Here is a 17,628-nt window from a genome sequence, read left to right as displayed (position 1 = left end):
ATATATGATAATTAATATAAGTGCTTATAAATGAACACATTAGTGTCGATCTAGAAGTATCGAACAATGGGCATTATATATTTCTTCATATAATAATTTTTTAATATCTTATTTTTTGATTGCATAAAAATTTTTAAAAATAAAATCATTATGTATTCATTCACCTCATCATCCTATGAGTAATATTATTTAAAATATAAACTGTTAATACTTTTGTTATATATGCATAATTTTTTTTTATTTTATGAGATTATTACACCCAAATAATTATCACATTTATTTTTGTTTGAATATATATTAATTTCTTATTCATTATTACGCTCAAATGTATTATATATAAAAATATACATTAATTAATATCGTATTTTTTTCATATAATCTAACATACTAATTTTTGTTTAATATATATAAAAATTCATAAATAATTTAACTTAAGTTATAATTAATCTTCATTAATGATTTGTTATATCATATTTAAAATAAAATCCCCTAAATCAAAATTCAAGAAAAGACTACGTTTTTATAATTTTGACTTGTAAAAATAGCCAATAAATATTATACACAGATATACTTAAATATATAAATATGTTTTAAATGGCTAACAATTTTTCATTATAAAATTATATGAAAAAAAATTTTCATACTAAACTACTTTACAGTTTTTAGAAAATAAAATTTTTTTAAAACTTGCAAATATATATAAGTAAAAATGAAGGTAATTAAAAGTAGTAATTTATGATATGTTATAAACATATTAAGTGTTAAGAACAAATTTGAACATTTTTTTTATATATATAAAACACAGAAAAAAAATTGATAAACCTGAAATATTTTTATACTGTTTTATTAAATTTTATTAATTTGTAATATTTTTAATGTAATCTGAAAAATAGTTAATAACATTTTAATAACATATTGTAAAAATAATGTATATAATATTAACTACCAATTCTTTATTACTTATAAAGTTGATGCCTTTTAGTTAGTAATAACCTTCATTTCATTACTTTATCCTAATGAAGCCATTTTATTGAGTAGTTAGATGAATTTTCTTATTAGATAATTTAATACGGATAAAAATATATCACTTTAGAGAATTACTAAAGTTTAATTTAATTATACGCATATAATACTTTATAACATTTTTATCATTTATACATTTATTAAATTATATTAATTTATTTTTTTTTTTTTTTATAATTTCTTTTTTTTATAGCAGAAATTAAAAAATAAAACTTTTGTTCAAGTCAATATTTTTAATATTATATCATACAATGTATTATTTGCATTTTTTAATTAATATTAAAGCCAATATATTTCGAGGAAATATATGTAAAATTATATTTTATATTATTTAGAAAAATAAAACTTCAATTTTTCTTACATAATATAACAATAAAGGTAACCTCAAATGATATATATATTTTATTATTAATAGGTCATTAAATATTTTTTCATAAAATATATATTTATGTTAATATTGTATCTACTCTTTGTGTATCAACCAAATTTATTTAATTTATTATTATTATTATATATATATATATTTTTATTCAAATTATTATGTTAATTACAAATTAATTAAAAAAAAATTTGTTTATCAAACTTCAAAAGTTTTTAATTTATTTCTCATTATTTTAGTGGTAAAAGAGATATTTTAAATGATATTATGCCAAAGTCTAACTTATATACGTGATGTTATGTAATTTTATTACATTTTATTAATTCTAATGAATAAACTAAAAAGGATATTTAATAATATTTGTACATAATACATGAATTGTTTTGAAGTAAATCACTTAGAGACTACTTAATTGTAATTACACAATTATTATATATTTTTTTTTTAAGTACTACTATATTATTTTCATTAATAAAATATTTATATAGGATTTTTTTAAAAATACTTTTATTTAATGCTTTTCCTATACTACTGCATTTTAATACATATTATAATTATTATGAACTTAAGAGAACAAAGTAGTTTTAAATTTTAAAGTAATAGGAAACAATAAAAAAAAATTACTATATATCTTCTATCGATTATTACCGAAAAAATTATAATTCTAATATTTTTATTATCACAAAAGTTTTGTTATCCCATAATAAATTAGACATTATGGAACAAATAAATAAATTTTTCTTCTTCGTTAGAATTTTTTCCTTTTCCTTTTTAATATCTTTATGTCAGTATTTATAGGAGGTTGGATAATTATTATATGCAATAATTTTTATGCAACTTCTGTAGCATTACATTTTTATTTTAAAACTAATACTTTATTTACATGGAAACATTGATATTTTTTTAAATATTTACCACAATTTTTAGAAAAATATATTAGGAAAATTATCTATTAAGAAAATCAACTTAAGTAATACGTTTGTTGTAAGAGCAACAATATTATTATGCGAACCAACTTTAACATATACGGATAATTTGAAACGCCTTCAAGAATAAGTTTCAAAGGATAATTTGAAAAATAATATATTTTATTTAATGATGGTAATTTTTATAAAACAGATCTTAAATATTTAGAAAAACCGTATCGAAACAAAGAATATATTTCAAGCGAAGTTGATGAATCATCCTCAAATTGTAAAGAAGTACGAAAACCACCATATATTAAAAACGAAATGAACATTACGTTGGAAGATACATCAAACAAAAAAATTAGAAGTATTCGTAAGTATCATAATGCACTTATAGCAAAAAATTATGTAGCAATTAAACTTTTATCGAAAGTATTATATGGAACTTTATTACTTACGCATGTACTATAAGCGTACTTAGCATTTCCTTTATAAATCTAGGTAAAGATGAAAAATAATCGGTTAAATAAGTCTAATCATAACAATTTAAATTAGTATAAGAAAATTTCTGAAGATTCCTTAGATTTATATTATAGAATTATCCCTTAAAATATTTACATTGAATACAGGTACTATAATGCCAATGAAATTTTATATATTTAAGAGTATATAAAGCTCCTATTATATATGTGATACATTAATTATATACTTTTTAGTTATTATATAAAAAAAATTTACTCTGTGTTACTCATATATTACCTAGTTCAAATAGTTGACTTATGAATTTTAGGTTTATGTATATACTTAGTATTTGTTGACTTCTATAAGAAAATATGCATAATTTTATTTTATTTTATTTTTTTTTTTTCATTTATATATGTTGAAAAATCTTTTATGTAAGATCGTTTTAGTTATTTCCGAAAAGTTGTATTTTTACAAATTATTTAATTGATTTTTTTATTGTTTTTATGTTTATTTTTTTATTTGTGCTCTACTATATATATAAAATTTATAAATATATAACTTTATTAGGTTTTACATTTATCCTCATTATGTAAATTTATTTATTGTGTTTGTATACATGTGTGTTACATATTAATGAGGATAATTATATTGATATAAATAGCTTAATAGATGCCAAAATGTTTTAGTTATATGTAAAGACTAATATCTCAATAATTTCTAATCAATAGATATACTGTTTATTTTACTATTTTAATTTTTTCGAATGATTTATTTTGGTTTCTGGAAAAAATGATTAAAGCATAGCATTACTTCTTTTATACCATAAACAAAAAAGACTTATCACTTTCATTTATTAAGTAGGTACATTTATATGAACTCAGTTAATGTTTTATCCTTTTCGTGTTTTATATTATTTTTTTCATATGTAATTTTATATATTATTTATTTTGTTAAGACTTTTTGTACAAGTTACATTTTTTATATGTAATGCACAAAACTATATAATATTAATGTATAATAAAAATAATAGAATTATCTATATATATATATATATATTTCATATATTTTTTTTTTTCTATTATTGTTAATGTTATCTGGTTGTTAACATTAATATGATTGAAATTATTCTATATGTGCCTTCCATATAAGAATGATTACTAAAAACAAAAAAAGACCAAGAAAATGTGAAATTTTTATTAATTATTTATGTATACAACAATCCAGTTATAGTAATCTATAAGTATAATTAAAAATGTAATATTTCCATTACATTTACTTGTAACTTACAGTTAATTTTGTTTTAGCTTACATTTTAGGCAGGATATAAAACTTAATAATGAATAATATTCGTAAGATAATGAAAAAACAACAAATGCATAACATTTCATAATATAATTCCTTTTTATCTATACAACTTCCACATTATTATTTAAAACATTTGTTTGGACTTACTGTATATATAAGATGATTAAACAATAAATTAAACTATACAAGAATATATATATATATACATAGACAGAAAACATAAAACCTTAGAATAAATTTAATATCGAATGACATATCATGCAGAAGTTGACCGTATTTTTTTTAATAATTTTATTTTAATATCGTCTATATGGAATGTACAAATAATTCTAATGGAATTCACTGAATATGGTGAACATGTAAAAGTACTATTTTAGAAAAAAAAGAGATTAGTTTAATGCATGCTATTATGCTTCATATATTTTCAACGTAAAATTAGCATAAATTTTACTTTTTTCCACTCCTAATTTAGAAATGTTCCTATTTTTGTAAATGTTACTTTTTTTTTTTTTTTTCAAAAATAATATCCTGTACTCAACTTATATATAATAAATTCCTTTTATTTATTAACTACATATAGAATTAGAACTTTATACAATAAATAAAAATATAAGCAAATATAATTTTAAATTACAAATTATTCACCCACAAATATGTTAATTTCATATTGATGATATTTATTGTTCAGAGATAATAAAATTCTATTCCAGTTGTTATATAATTCTCAATATATTTCGCTCTTTAGATTTTAAAAAGATACATTTTTCAATTTTATCTGTTTAACTCATATAATAATAGATCTACAACTTATCTTGAAATGATAAATATTAGATATGTATATACTTATACTTTACCCTTCAAAAAGATTTTTTATTAAAAGATTCTAGTGTACTTTAATTTAATTATTATATAAAATGTTTTAACTATATGCACTTATATTCCCTCCCGTAAAATGCAAATTGGAAAATTTTATAATTTTTTTAGCTAATCATTTATACATATTTATTTTTACCAATTTAGAAAGAAATAGATTTTTATATTTTATTAATATATCATTTTAATAATTTTTTCGTATACTATAAAACTCCATGCACGTTTTATTATTATGCATTATAAGATCATTATGTACTTAATATTATTTCTAATTATACATAATTTTTAGATTAATAGATGAAAGTTATAAATATTTAAAACAAAGATATGTAATATATTATAACTTTTACAATTTCGACTATATATATTTATAGGAATATTTTATTAATAACTAAACAAAAGAGACAAATATATATATATCTATCATATTTTTACGTTTTATGATACATTTAAATAAGAATTTATTGCTAAAAACAATACATTTCACTACTATATAAATTAAGGATATTTTATTTCTTAATTATAACTACAGAAAAATAATAATAGTACTAAAATATACAAATTTAAGTATAATGTATAACGTTAAAATAATCAATTACAATTTTTATACCTTATATTTATTCATTTTTTTGTTTAATTTAATTCAATAACTTCCAGGACAAGTTTTATATATATCTTAATATTGCTTTCACAAAGCATTTTATAACATAAGTGAAATTAGAACAAATTGTTTTAAACAGAATTATGAGACAAACTAATTTTCCTACCTTTCCAATTTATATTTCTATGTTTTTCATCACAAAATCTAAGAATCAAGTTGCATTCAAAAACATATTATTATTTTTATTTTTTACATAGCGAGAAAAAACTAACATAAAAATAAATGTATAGCAAACATAAAATTTTTATTTCTAAATTATATTTTTTAATGTATATTGTATAGACATGTATAACATATTTATATCTTAAAATAGAAATAATATTTACTTTATAAAATATTAATAATATGAAAAGTATTCCTATAACAATAAACCCAGTAGTGCTGCTTTATAGGAGGGACAATATATTAAATTATTAAATAATTTTTTCATTAGATTAAAACCTTTATTTTTAACATAATTGTCAATAGTTAATACTTAAATTAGTTTTTATGAATATTTACTAGATAAACTATATTCTCAATATAATTTTTGGTAAAAGATTATATGGTTTATACTGATGATCACATTTAAAATATATTGTGTACATATTCTTATGGTTTTCCTCTCTTATAAAACAAATACAACGTTTCCTTATACGGATTTCACATATATTTTTCATCTTCTTAAGTTATTTTTAGTTCTTTTATTGCTCATGGATTTTACCATTTTTTTTCAATATAATCTTTGTTTTTAAAGTAAAAGTATAAATATTTTTCTTTTTTCCGTTCATGAAAAATACCATTCATATAAAATAAACAATTTTTATCTACTATATCACAATTTGCATTCACAAATATGTTATTAAAATTATAATTACTGAATACTTCAAAATTGTTATTATATATGGAACTAAATGTTTATTTTATTTGATTATATGCTCAACAATTAAAATAACAGTAGAAATCATGATGACTAATTTATTCATTGCTACATTTAAAACTACTTAAATTATTTACAACCCCTTTAAAACTGCTTTAATTTCGATACAATGATCTACAGAAGTACAAACTCCTTTACAACATTTTTCATTTGAAGTTTAAACATTATTCTTATTAATTTCTCATACTGTTTGTATTCAGGTAGCTCATTTAATATTTCTTCCTTAAAATAAGAAGAAATTAATCTTATTTATACTAAAAATTATCCTTAGAAAAAACTATGTCATATTAAATGGGACATAAAATGTTAATTAATTTAATTAATAATGAATTTAATTAATATTTAAAATATAACAAAATATCTTCTCCTATAAAACTCATTCCTTTTTGAAGTATATCAATTAAATGATCATTATTATGAAAAAAAAAATATATATATATATAAGATAATATAACATAATGCATTGGTATATTATTTATAATTCATATGTGTTATAGAAAGTAAATATATATTTGTGAGAATTATATATTAATTATAAAATTTTAGATTTTATTATTATAATTGTATAATCACAATATAATAGCTAACATTCATAATATTGAGAAAATAAAATTAATATTTGTAATCTAGAACACGTAAAACACATAATTTAATATGAAAAGTTATTATCTTTTAAATTTTAATTTTATAAAAATGCAAAATTCTTTTAGAGATACATAGAAACAAAAAATATATATAATTTTCATATATATACAGCTCATTTTATATTAATATGTTTATAATATTATCCATTTTCATTTTGAAAATAATTTTTATATATAATCATGTATATTATTAAATTTACTTTATTATGAATAACATGTGTCGTATGTCCAAATATATATTTTATAAATTATAATTTATTTCTATAGTAATTATAATAATATATAATTTAATTTATTTTTTTCATGTCAATAAGTATTGAAATTTTAAAATTAAAAAAAAAAAATAAATGATAAATATTGCATATTTTTTAATATAATACATGAATTACACATTATATTTGATAAATAAAATATAATTTTTTTATAATTGTTCAATATAAAAAATCTCATTTATTATGTGATTAAAGAAAATCATGTGTTTTTTTACACTATTCTTCAGAAAAGTTTTAGTTTTATCTATTTGAATGTTACATTAATACGAATGTGATATACAGGGATGGAAATATAAAAATTCTCATATATATATATGTATAAATAATTTTATTTTGTGTTCTAAATTTATTGGAATTAAATTATTTTATGAATGTATAAATTCATAATTTTAATAATTTTATGAAAGAATAATAAAATACTTTTTTTGATATTTAACATAAAAAAGTATTCTTGAAAGTTTAATACGAAGTAAAATGAATTTAATTGTAAACCATATATTTAGTACAAAAATATATCATCATCAATTATATATATATTAAAATGGTAATTAATATTTCCTTTATATAAAGCAAGTTATTTATATCCATTATTATGTAATTTTTATTTATACTCTAATTAATAATATTTCATTTAAGATATATTAATAACTATTGAAAAAATTAAAAGAATTTTTACATATTTATTCATATATTTTTTTAATTATGCATATTGAAATGGAATATCTGCAATCATAGTGTGACAGTATCACTGTTTTTAATGCGTTATGGCATTATTATATATTATTTTTATTAATTTATTAAAAAATATACTATTTTTTTTTGACAATTCTCAGGATATAAGAAAATAAAAATTAAATATACTTTTTAATATATTCTAATAAATAAATTCTTTTTCTAATGAATAATTGGTATGATGAAAGTATTTTTATAATATTTTACTTTTTTTTTTTTTTAAATGTCATTATTCATATAATAAAAATTTGTTTTTGTATTAATATACAAAATATATATTAAGAGTGAACAATTAAATAATAAAAGAATGAATTTATAAACTAAAAATAATGAATACCCCCTTTTTATCAATTGTTAAATCTTATTACTCATATTGTTATTTCATATTATGATTACTCGTGACCTTAAAGATACTTAATATGTCCCCTGTATTATTATTTAAATTTATTCTAATTAATAAAATTAGTTACTGATAATATTATTATTTTCTATAATAAATTAATTTTAATTGTAATAATTAATTACTTTTATGATGAGGTAATTCAATTTGAAAAAATTAATAAAAATATATTATAAAAGGAATATTATTTAGAATATAATGAAAAATTAAATGAAATATAAAAAACAAAAAAAAATAAAATAATAGAATATTATCCTCTGAAATGTAGAAAAACGGAGGGAACCATATTGCTATAATAAAATGGAAAAAAAATTTTTAAATAATTCAATTATAATTGTTATAAATTTCCACATACTAACTTTTTATCGTAATTAAATCCATTTATTTTTTAATAAATACAATCAAAATTAATTAGTATTGTCACATTTATATGAATAAACTTTTTTGTAATATTAATTTTGTTAACTTTTATAAAAACAAACCTATAATTCAATAACCACCACAAATGCTTTTACAGAATAAATATATAAATGTAGTTAAAAACATTATATCCATATATATATTCATAATAAAAAAAGCATAAATATGTTCATATTTTATACATATAAAAAATGTATTATTCAATAAAATGTATAAGTACTTATTCCACTAGAAATTACAATTAATGCACATTAAGAGAAGTACACATACGAATAATTCTAATATGTAATATATTAATAGAATAATATTTTACTTCTATAAATTAGTATATCTCAGATTAATATTTTTCTTAATAATTATTTTAATTTGCTTGTAACATATCTTACTTATTTTTTTTATTTTCTTTTTAAAAATTAAAAACTTTTCTTTTTTTCCCTTTATTTTTATTAATAGTACAACGGATTTTTAATCTTAAGCATAATTAACGAAGATTTATCATAAGCATATATTTATATATATCGAAGAATATATATTTATAAATATATAATATACGAATGAAAATTTTGCTTTTATTTTCCATATAGAGTTAATTTTACACTAACAAAAATGGTATTTTTTTTTATTTTGCTTATCCCAAAATAAAATGGAAAATTTGACTGAACAAGAATTGGTACCATTTTACATTCAATAAATAAAATTGTTAATAATTTATTTTACTCAAATTCAATATAAATTAACTCCTTAAAATTAAATATAAGTAATATAATTCATTTTTTCTTCTTAATGTTCAGAATCAAATTTTAGAAGGATCTCCATCAAGCAATATATATAATGAATTAAATAAACAAGCAAATAAAGGCTCGTATGACGAATACTGTAAATCTTTCAAGGAAATAAATAATAATGGTAAAGAAGGGAGTTATGATCTTTGTATTCAAATTGCCAGAAATGCAGAGAATTTATCAAGAAGGAAAAATGAAAGAAAATATATATATAATTGTTTACACTACACCTATTGGTTATATTACAAAATAAAGACAATTTTTGAAAGTAAGTTGAAAAATGATGAATATAAATCTCATATTGAAACATTCTTAAAAGCGAAAAATAGTATAAATACAGCTTATTATGTACATAGCTGTCAAGATAACCTTCAAGGTGACTTTTTACAAGGATTAAATAAGAAGGTGGAAGAAAAATATTTGTTTGATTACTTTGAAAATTATGATTCTATTAAAACTTACGCATCTTGTCAACGTGTTACATTTAAAAAATACAAGGAATATCTTTCTAATATTAGTAAACTATATAAGACGCATAAAAATAATAATGAATGCTGTAAAGATCCATTTTGGTCCGATTGTTACGACTACTTTAAATGTAACAGTGAGTTTGATCCTAAAACACTACTGAAGTCATTAGAGGATAAGGGAAATAAAAAATGCGATATCTTAAAACAATTAGAGAAACCTTCAACAACTGTTATTCCAAATATGACTGCTGGTTCCCAAAAAGACTTTATAGATTCAAATTATTTTTTTAGGTGTACATATATTAATGGTGACAATCCTGAAATTACCAAACTTGAAGGTGGAAAACTTAAATGTGACGTGCTTCCAGCATCTCATAAATCTCTTAGTATGGAATATACCCCGTTTTCTCAACCTCCACCCGACCATGTTACTTTTACCACCAGTGGAGGAACAAGAACTTTAGAGGATACCAAATTACAAAGTCAAAACACAGGATCAAACGAAAACTCAGAACAACAAAGACATTCACCCTCGCCAAAGATATTAACTCTAAGAGTACCTCAATCAATCAGAGGAAAAGCAGATTGTCCAATACCAGGATTTGTAAAAGATGTATTAGGAAAATGCAGGGAACCAAGTGTACGAGAAACAGGAACTATTGGATTAAAGCTGAATACATATCACCCCGAAAAAACGAGAGCTTATATCTCATTCGACAATAATAGTATTTATTCTAGTATATTCAAAAATAATGTATTCCGTGTTGGTATCGCATTTACGTTGATAGTGGGAATATTTTCCACCATTTTCATTTATTATAAAGTAAATTTGAATTCCCAGCAAAATTTTAAATGTTTTTATTTACTATTTTTAATATGCACAAAATTTTACAATTATAAAATAAATAAATTATGTATGTTTTTTTTTATTCAATTTTATATTAGTTTACTCCCTTTGGAAGAAGTTTTCATAAAAAGGTATCAAGGAAAAAAAGAATTAATGATTATTATGATGATCCGCATATGCGGCATTTTATAATCCGTGCTCCAAAATCGGTTAAAAGGAAAGTCGGAGATAAGGGATTACGTTTTTCGTATTATTCTAGGTGAAACTATATTTTTATATTTTAAATAAAAGGTAAAATGATTTGGTAAAATCATATTTATATTCTCATATGAGGAGATCGTGCAGGTACTTATATTTAGTAGAAGGAAAAATATAAAAAAAAGAATGGAATTCAAATAATACAAAAAATAAATATATAGTGTTCACAATCTATAAATGAAAAATTAAACGTGTATAGTAATTATTTATAACTATGTAGAAAAGATTCCACATTAAAAAATAGGTAAGCACAGAAAATTTGTGTAATTTTACATATAATATGAAAGAACTAAAGATATATGTTATCTATTATCATTAACAAATATACAGAAAGTAGGAATCATCTCATATGTATACAAAAATAAAGAAAAAAATATAAATCAAAATATAGAAAATAATGAATAAATGTTAGTAAATTTTGAAAAGCTAAAATTTTTTAATATTTATATTCATTAATACAACTATTATGACACTAAATGCAACTATACGAAGATTTCCTTATAATAATAAAACAGAAAATTAAAAAAAAAATGATTTTACACATATGTGTTCAAGGAATTATAAAGAAGAATAACGAAAAATATAATTAAATCTAAATGAAAATAAAGATCTCCTTGGTAGGATTTCGCAGGAATATTTTAATAAAATCATGTAATTATAAAAATTACCTTTGTTCATTTAATATTTTTTTACATAATTCCATTTCTACCTATACCTAATAACTTAAATTTATTAGTGCATTTTTTATATTTTTTTCTCTTTTTCCTTTTTTATTTGTTATTTATATATATGTTATAACTAAAATAATTTATATATTATAAAATTTGGATATTAACTTTTTCATACGTAGAATACCAGTTCAAAAAAGTAAGGTACTGTTATTAATTATGTTTAGTTAATTTATACAATAATAATATAATAATAAATCACTTTATTTAACTTAATAATATTGCAAATAAATTAGTAACTTTTTTTATTTTATCAGTACATGTACAAATTTTATAGAAAGAAGTGTAATATAAAATAAAATATCATTTAATTATCAGCAATATAATAATGAAATTATTAATAAACATAATTACACCAATAATCATAAATTTGTTTTATCATGACATATAAAACTTATGATAATGTTTTACATAACTGAATATTCCCATTATTTATATAACATATCCATAAGTTTATTATATATAGTATATTGAAAAATATATCATTTTACTTATTTTATTACGTATATAAAACACACTAAATGTTTTATTAAAAATTACATTACCGAAAATATTTATTTAATTCCAGGTATTCAAATTATTAAAATATTATAACATCATTGTGTTGCATGTTTCAACATTTCACGTAAAAAAGAAATAAAAATGTTTAGAATAAATATTTATCTTAAATATATAGAAAAGCTATTTATTCTTGCATATGCGATATATTTACTTATTTTATGTATTATTTACATCATTTATTATGAAATATAATGAAATAAAAAAATGTCAATAAAGTATATATATTAATTAAAAAATATCATAATGCTTTTTCATTATTACATTAGATGGAATTAATAAAAATGATATTATTTATATTTTTATATGAGGTAATTTTAATATTATTAATCACTTATATTTTTACTTTATTGTAAATATGAGTGAATTTAATCAGTTATCTTTTTACCTGTTCACGATATTAAATTAAAATTCTTTTTAATACCTTTTTAACCAAACAATTTAAAGCATTCACTTTTTTTTATGTACCTATTTTCAATTATTTTAATAAAAAAAAAATAATAATATGAAATATATGGGAATACCTAATGTATCATAAAATGAAGTACTACTTTCATATACTTTAAATGATAAAATGAATTTTGTATTTGTATTTTTTACTAATAAATTAGTATATCAAAATTTTTAAACATCACAATTATAATTAACATTTATTTGATAGCAGTTCTCGTTCAATTTTTAAAACTTTTATTTTTTATAGTATTATATTTACAATTCAATCACACTTAAGTTTCATATATATAAATAAAAATTTTATATATATGAACATAATGTTTAAAAAATATTTACAGCATGTTTCTTCAAAAAAGCTTCATAGAACAATTATATAATGTACATTAAAATATAAAAATCAAATAATTATCTATATCAAATTGAGCTTTGTTATATAAAAATATACTGTACAGCATATATTAAAACAAAACAAAAAACATAAATATTGTTATATGTATATTTGTAAACTATTATTAATTTCTACCAATATTCATTCATGTATTTGAGAAAATAATTTTTTTTTTTTTTTTAACTACACGTTCAACTTCTATTATATATTATATATTATATATTTTTTATGTATTATTCTTACCATAAATACAATATATTCAAATAAAACAATTAAATATATAATGTCTTAAAAAATGATAAAATATTTATATATGTATCCCCTTATATATTATTATTATGCAACTATTTATAAATAAAAGTGGGATAAAAAGTAAGAGACTAAAATAAAAAGAAAGGATAGACGAAAAAATGTGAATAGAGGTATATATAAATAGTAAAAGAATATTACACCAATAATTTTTTAACATAGCAGATTTATTATACATAAATAGAAAGAATTAACATTTGGGGTAAATTAATTATCTAAAAAAAATTATTATAAATTAATATTTCCTTTTTTTCATTTAATTTCATAACCGTTCTTTATATATTATTAATTCATTTCAAAATAAATGTTAGAATTTGAAGTAACTTATTTACATTATAATAGAATAACTTATGATATTGATATGATGTTTAAACTGTTTAGTAATTTCATTTATTAATTAATATCTTAAAAGGTATTATAAGTTAATTCATCCTTTTTTCAGTTTTAAAGACCATATAAATATTTATATATAGTGTTAAACATACATATTCATATAGTTGTCAAATGAAGTAAAAAAAACAAAATAAATAACGTCGTTTAAACCAATATATTCTAATATATATATTAATAATTACAGAAAAACTATTGTGATATTTCATTATATTTTGTATTAAATAATGTAATATATTACTATATTTACATGGTATTATTATATTATAATTTCTTATTGAAAAGTTATAATTTATTCTACATTTTTTAATTATAAGTTTTAATTAATTCTGAAATAATATACTATAATAATTTTCCATATTTTTGGTATCCAAAATAATTTTAATTAATTAATATTCCTAATTATACATTTTATTGGTTAAAGCTTAGTCCAAGTTAAATAATTCATACGCCAAAGTGTAATGAACACATACAAAAGAACATACACATATAATAATATATATAATTTTAAAACTATTTAGTAACATGTATATTATAAATAATTAATTTTTAGGTATTTCATATATATAATATTAAAAGTCATCTGTATATATTAATCGTATGTATTTTCTCCAACTATAACCATTTAGTATATTTTTTATAACGTTAATTTTTATTTCTAGCTAAAATGTAATAACTACAAAAAACTGTTAACAAACTAAATAAAACACTATAATGGCCTATAAAAAATAAGTAGCAAAAGTAAAACAAAAAATAAAATATATCTATAATTAATTCTAATAATTTTATACAAAAACTTCTATTTTACTTATTAATGTTTTTTATATGTAATATTATAATTTTAGATATTTAACTTTTTTTTTACAGAGAGAGTATGAATATTATATAAATATATATAGTTAACAGTAATTTAATATAAAAATATAAGTAGATCATATTTCCTATGGTGATATCTTTAAGTTATAAAATCATTAGAAAGAGATAAAATAAATATTAATGTATTCAATTTTCTAATAGTTCTCATATAAATTATCTTGTACTTCATAATTCTATAACATACGATAATTAATATTCATTAATTTAAAGTTACTTTGTGGATAAATAAAAATATATAGATTCGTATTTCTCATTCATGTACATATTTAAAACTATCTAAATTAATAATTTAGTACCACTGAGAAATGGGTAAATTTTATCGTTTTTTAACGTTCCCCCAATTATATATAATTTGTTTATATATGGAAAAACTAGTGATATTAAAACATAAAAAGTAATGATTAATTGATTCCTAACAATATTTTTTAATCTCTAATATGAGTGGGCTAAGTTTTGGAGCAGGTTAATTAATTAACCTACAAGAATTTAAAAATATTGGAAAGTATATCATAAATGCAATAATTTCCTTAAAGGAAGAGATGGAAAAAAAAAAATTTAGAAAAAGGTGCTTAGCGCTAACGAATCATGTAATTAAGAAAAAATATGTACAATAATATATTTAACAAAATAATTTGGAATAAGAATTAAGAAATCTGTTAGAACATCGTTATGAACAGCTAAAAAGACGGCGTATGTCCTATAATTATGTATAAGAATGATAGCGATCTTTTTGAATTAAAATATCAGGTAAATGATTTCTATGAAAAAAAAATAGAGTACTCCAAAAAAAATGGCCTCTTAAAAAAGCAATATAAAATTTCAAATAATTGTAGTAGTAATTCTATTTGTAAGAGTACATGTTAGGAGTGAAGGGAAAAATATTTCAAGAATAAGAGAAGCCTTATTGAAACCACTTCCAGAAGTGGACATCCAAAAATCTAATTTCCAACAGACGTAATCAATTTAATTTAACATAAATTATTTGAAAATTTTCTTGAACGTTGTGTAAACAAGACATCACTGACACATAATATATCCATATTTGAAAAAAAAGAGGAATGTTCGAAGTCAAAATAACCATTAACAACATCTCAACAGAAGTCTACCCCAGAAATACATCATCCAAATGAACTGGAAGGTCAACATAAAACACTAATATTACCTCAAGGTTCAACTATGAATATCGGAATTAAAAAAAGCGAAGAGGTACGTGTCACACATAGTGAAACATAACAAATTTCTAAAAGTCCTGAAAATACACAAGAAATAATACAATATCAAGTTAAAATACAAAAATGAACTAATTTTACTTGAACATCTTTATTATCCCCAAAAATACCAATTACCGATTAATCTTTTCATGCTTTTTCTAATGCTCGTGATTTTTCTGATCTCCATATAAATCCAGATGCAACTATTGCTACTTTTTTTTCTATATTTGAAATAACTACAATATAAAATATATATATTTAAAATATAAATACAGGTTTAACTAAACTTCCTCGTATTACATAAGTATTACCTCTTTTAATAAGCTATGTAGTTATTATATTTTCCCTTTTTCTAAAGATAAAATAAAATTTAAGTATTAAAAAAAAGACAAACATTTAACTACCACAATAATGAGTTTAATATATCTCTTTTTTTTTACATATTAATACACGTTAATAGGAAATCTACGAAAAAAAAAAGATAAATAGAAGACAAGTAAAATTATAGAGAATATTAGTATCTTCATATTCTGACAAAACAATAGAACTTTTTATACATGTTCATTTAAAACACCAAATATATGATTATGAATATATCACAAAATAAATAAAAATAGACCAACATATCATGAGAAAAAATGTAAAATCTCTAACCGAAAAAGGATAGATCCAAAATTAGCGTAGAAGTACATATGGAAATACTCAAAGAATTCAGAAATGTAGAATGGGAAAAATAACAAAGGACCATTTTCAAAAATATGTCCAGAAGAGAACACAAAAGAAGAATTAAAAATATATCCTAATATAATAGTTGATGAACATATAATCTAAAAAACTAAACGTAGCAATCATACTGAATAACAAAAAATTCTATGGAGTAAACGGGTATAAAGACATAGAAATCTTTATCAGAAATTTAAATAAGAAGAATGGTTCAATAATTTGAAAAGTTCAATGAAAAAAAACAAAATTACGCAAAAAATTAGAAGAATTAAAAAAAGAAATATTCTAATGGAATTCAGAATATACCGCTTTTAGAAAAAGAAAAAGATATATGGAGACACCGGATATCAACAAAGCTTATGGTTATAGAATCATATTTGGAAGAGGATCGATTTACTCAGAAACAGAGGAATTGCAAAATGATTCACAAGAATATGCAAACGAAGAAACCCTAAATTATGTATCACTAATAAACTTAGGAAAATTGGAACACGAAAAATAATCTGAAAAATTATATAAATATATTAAAAAACAAATTATTAGCAAAACTATGTATACTTGTATTTATTATGGTAATAGAATAGTTCAAAAAAAAGGAGTATATAGAAAATAGATAATCATATTTAAACACTTC

General features: G+C 19.4%; 1 protein-coding gene and 1 pseudogene across 2 annotated transcripts; one reads left to right on the top strand and one right to left on the bottom strand.

Annotated features, from left to right (window-relative positions):
* Nucleotides 1-5,940: 5,940 nt before the first annotated feature.
* On the bottom strand, nt 5,941-6,755 carry PmUG01_00066300 (annotated as a pseudogene). The gene is given in 6 exon segments: nt 5,941-5,985; nt 6,000-6,122; nt 6,136-6,321; nt 6,335-6,604; nt 6,619-6,696; nt 6,711-6,755. Coding segments are annotated over 6 exon segments (747 nt in total).
* Nucleotides 6,756-9,644: 2,889 nt separating this feature from the next.
* PmUG01_00066200 (PIR protein) lies at nt 9,645-11,363 on the top strand (the record flags this gene model as incomplete). Its single annotated transcript, XM_029005367.1, has 3 exons — nt 9,645-9,671; nt 9,793-11,076; nt 11,199-11,363. The coding sequence occupies 3 exons, from the start codon at nt 9,645-9,647 to the stop codon at nt 11,361-11,363; spliced, it is 1,476 nt and encodes a 491-aa protein (XP_028859151.1).
* Between the last annotated feature and the right edge of the window lie 6,265 nt (nt 11,364-17,628).

The sequence above is a fragment of the Plasmodium malariae genome (genome assembly GCF_900090045.1).
Source record: "Plasmodium malariae genome assembly, contig: PmUG01_00_39, whole genome shotgun sequence".
NCBI classification, from domain to species: domain Eukaryota; phylum Apicomplexa; class Aconoidasida; order Haemosporida; family Plasmodiidae; genus Plasmodium; species Plasmodium malariae.
The sequence above is the reverse complement of the archived record's forward strand: the minus strand, read 5'-3'. Positions and strand labels throughout refer to the sequence as shown.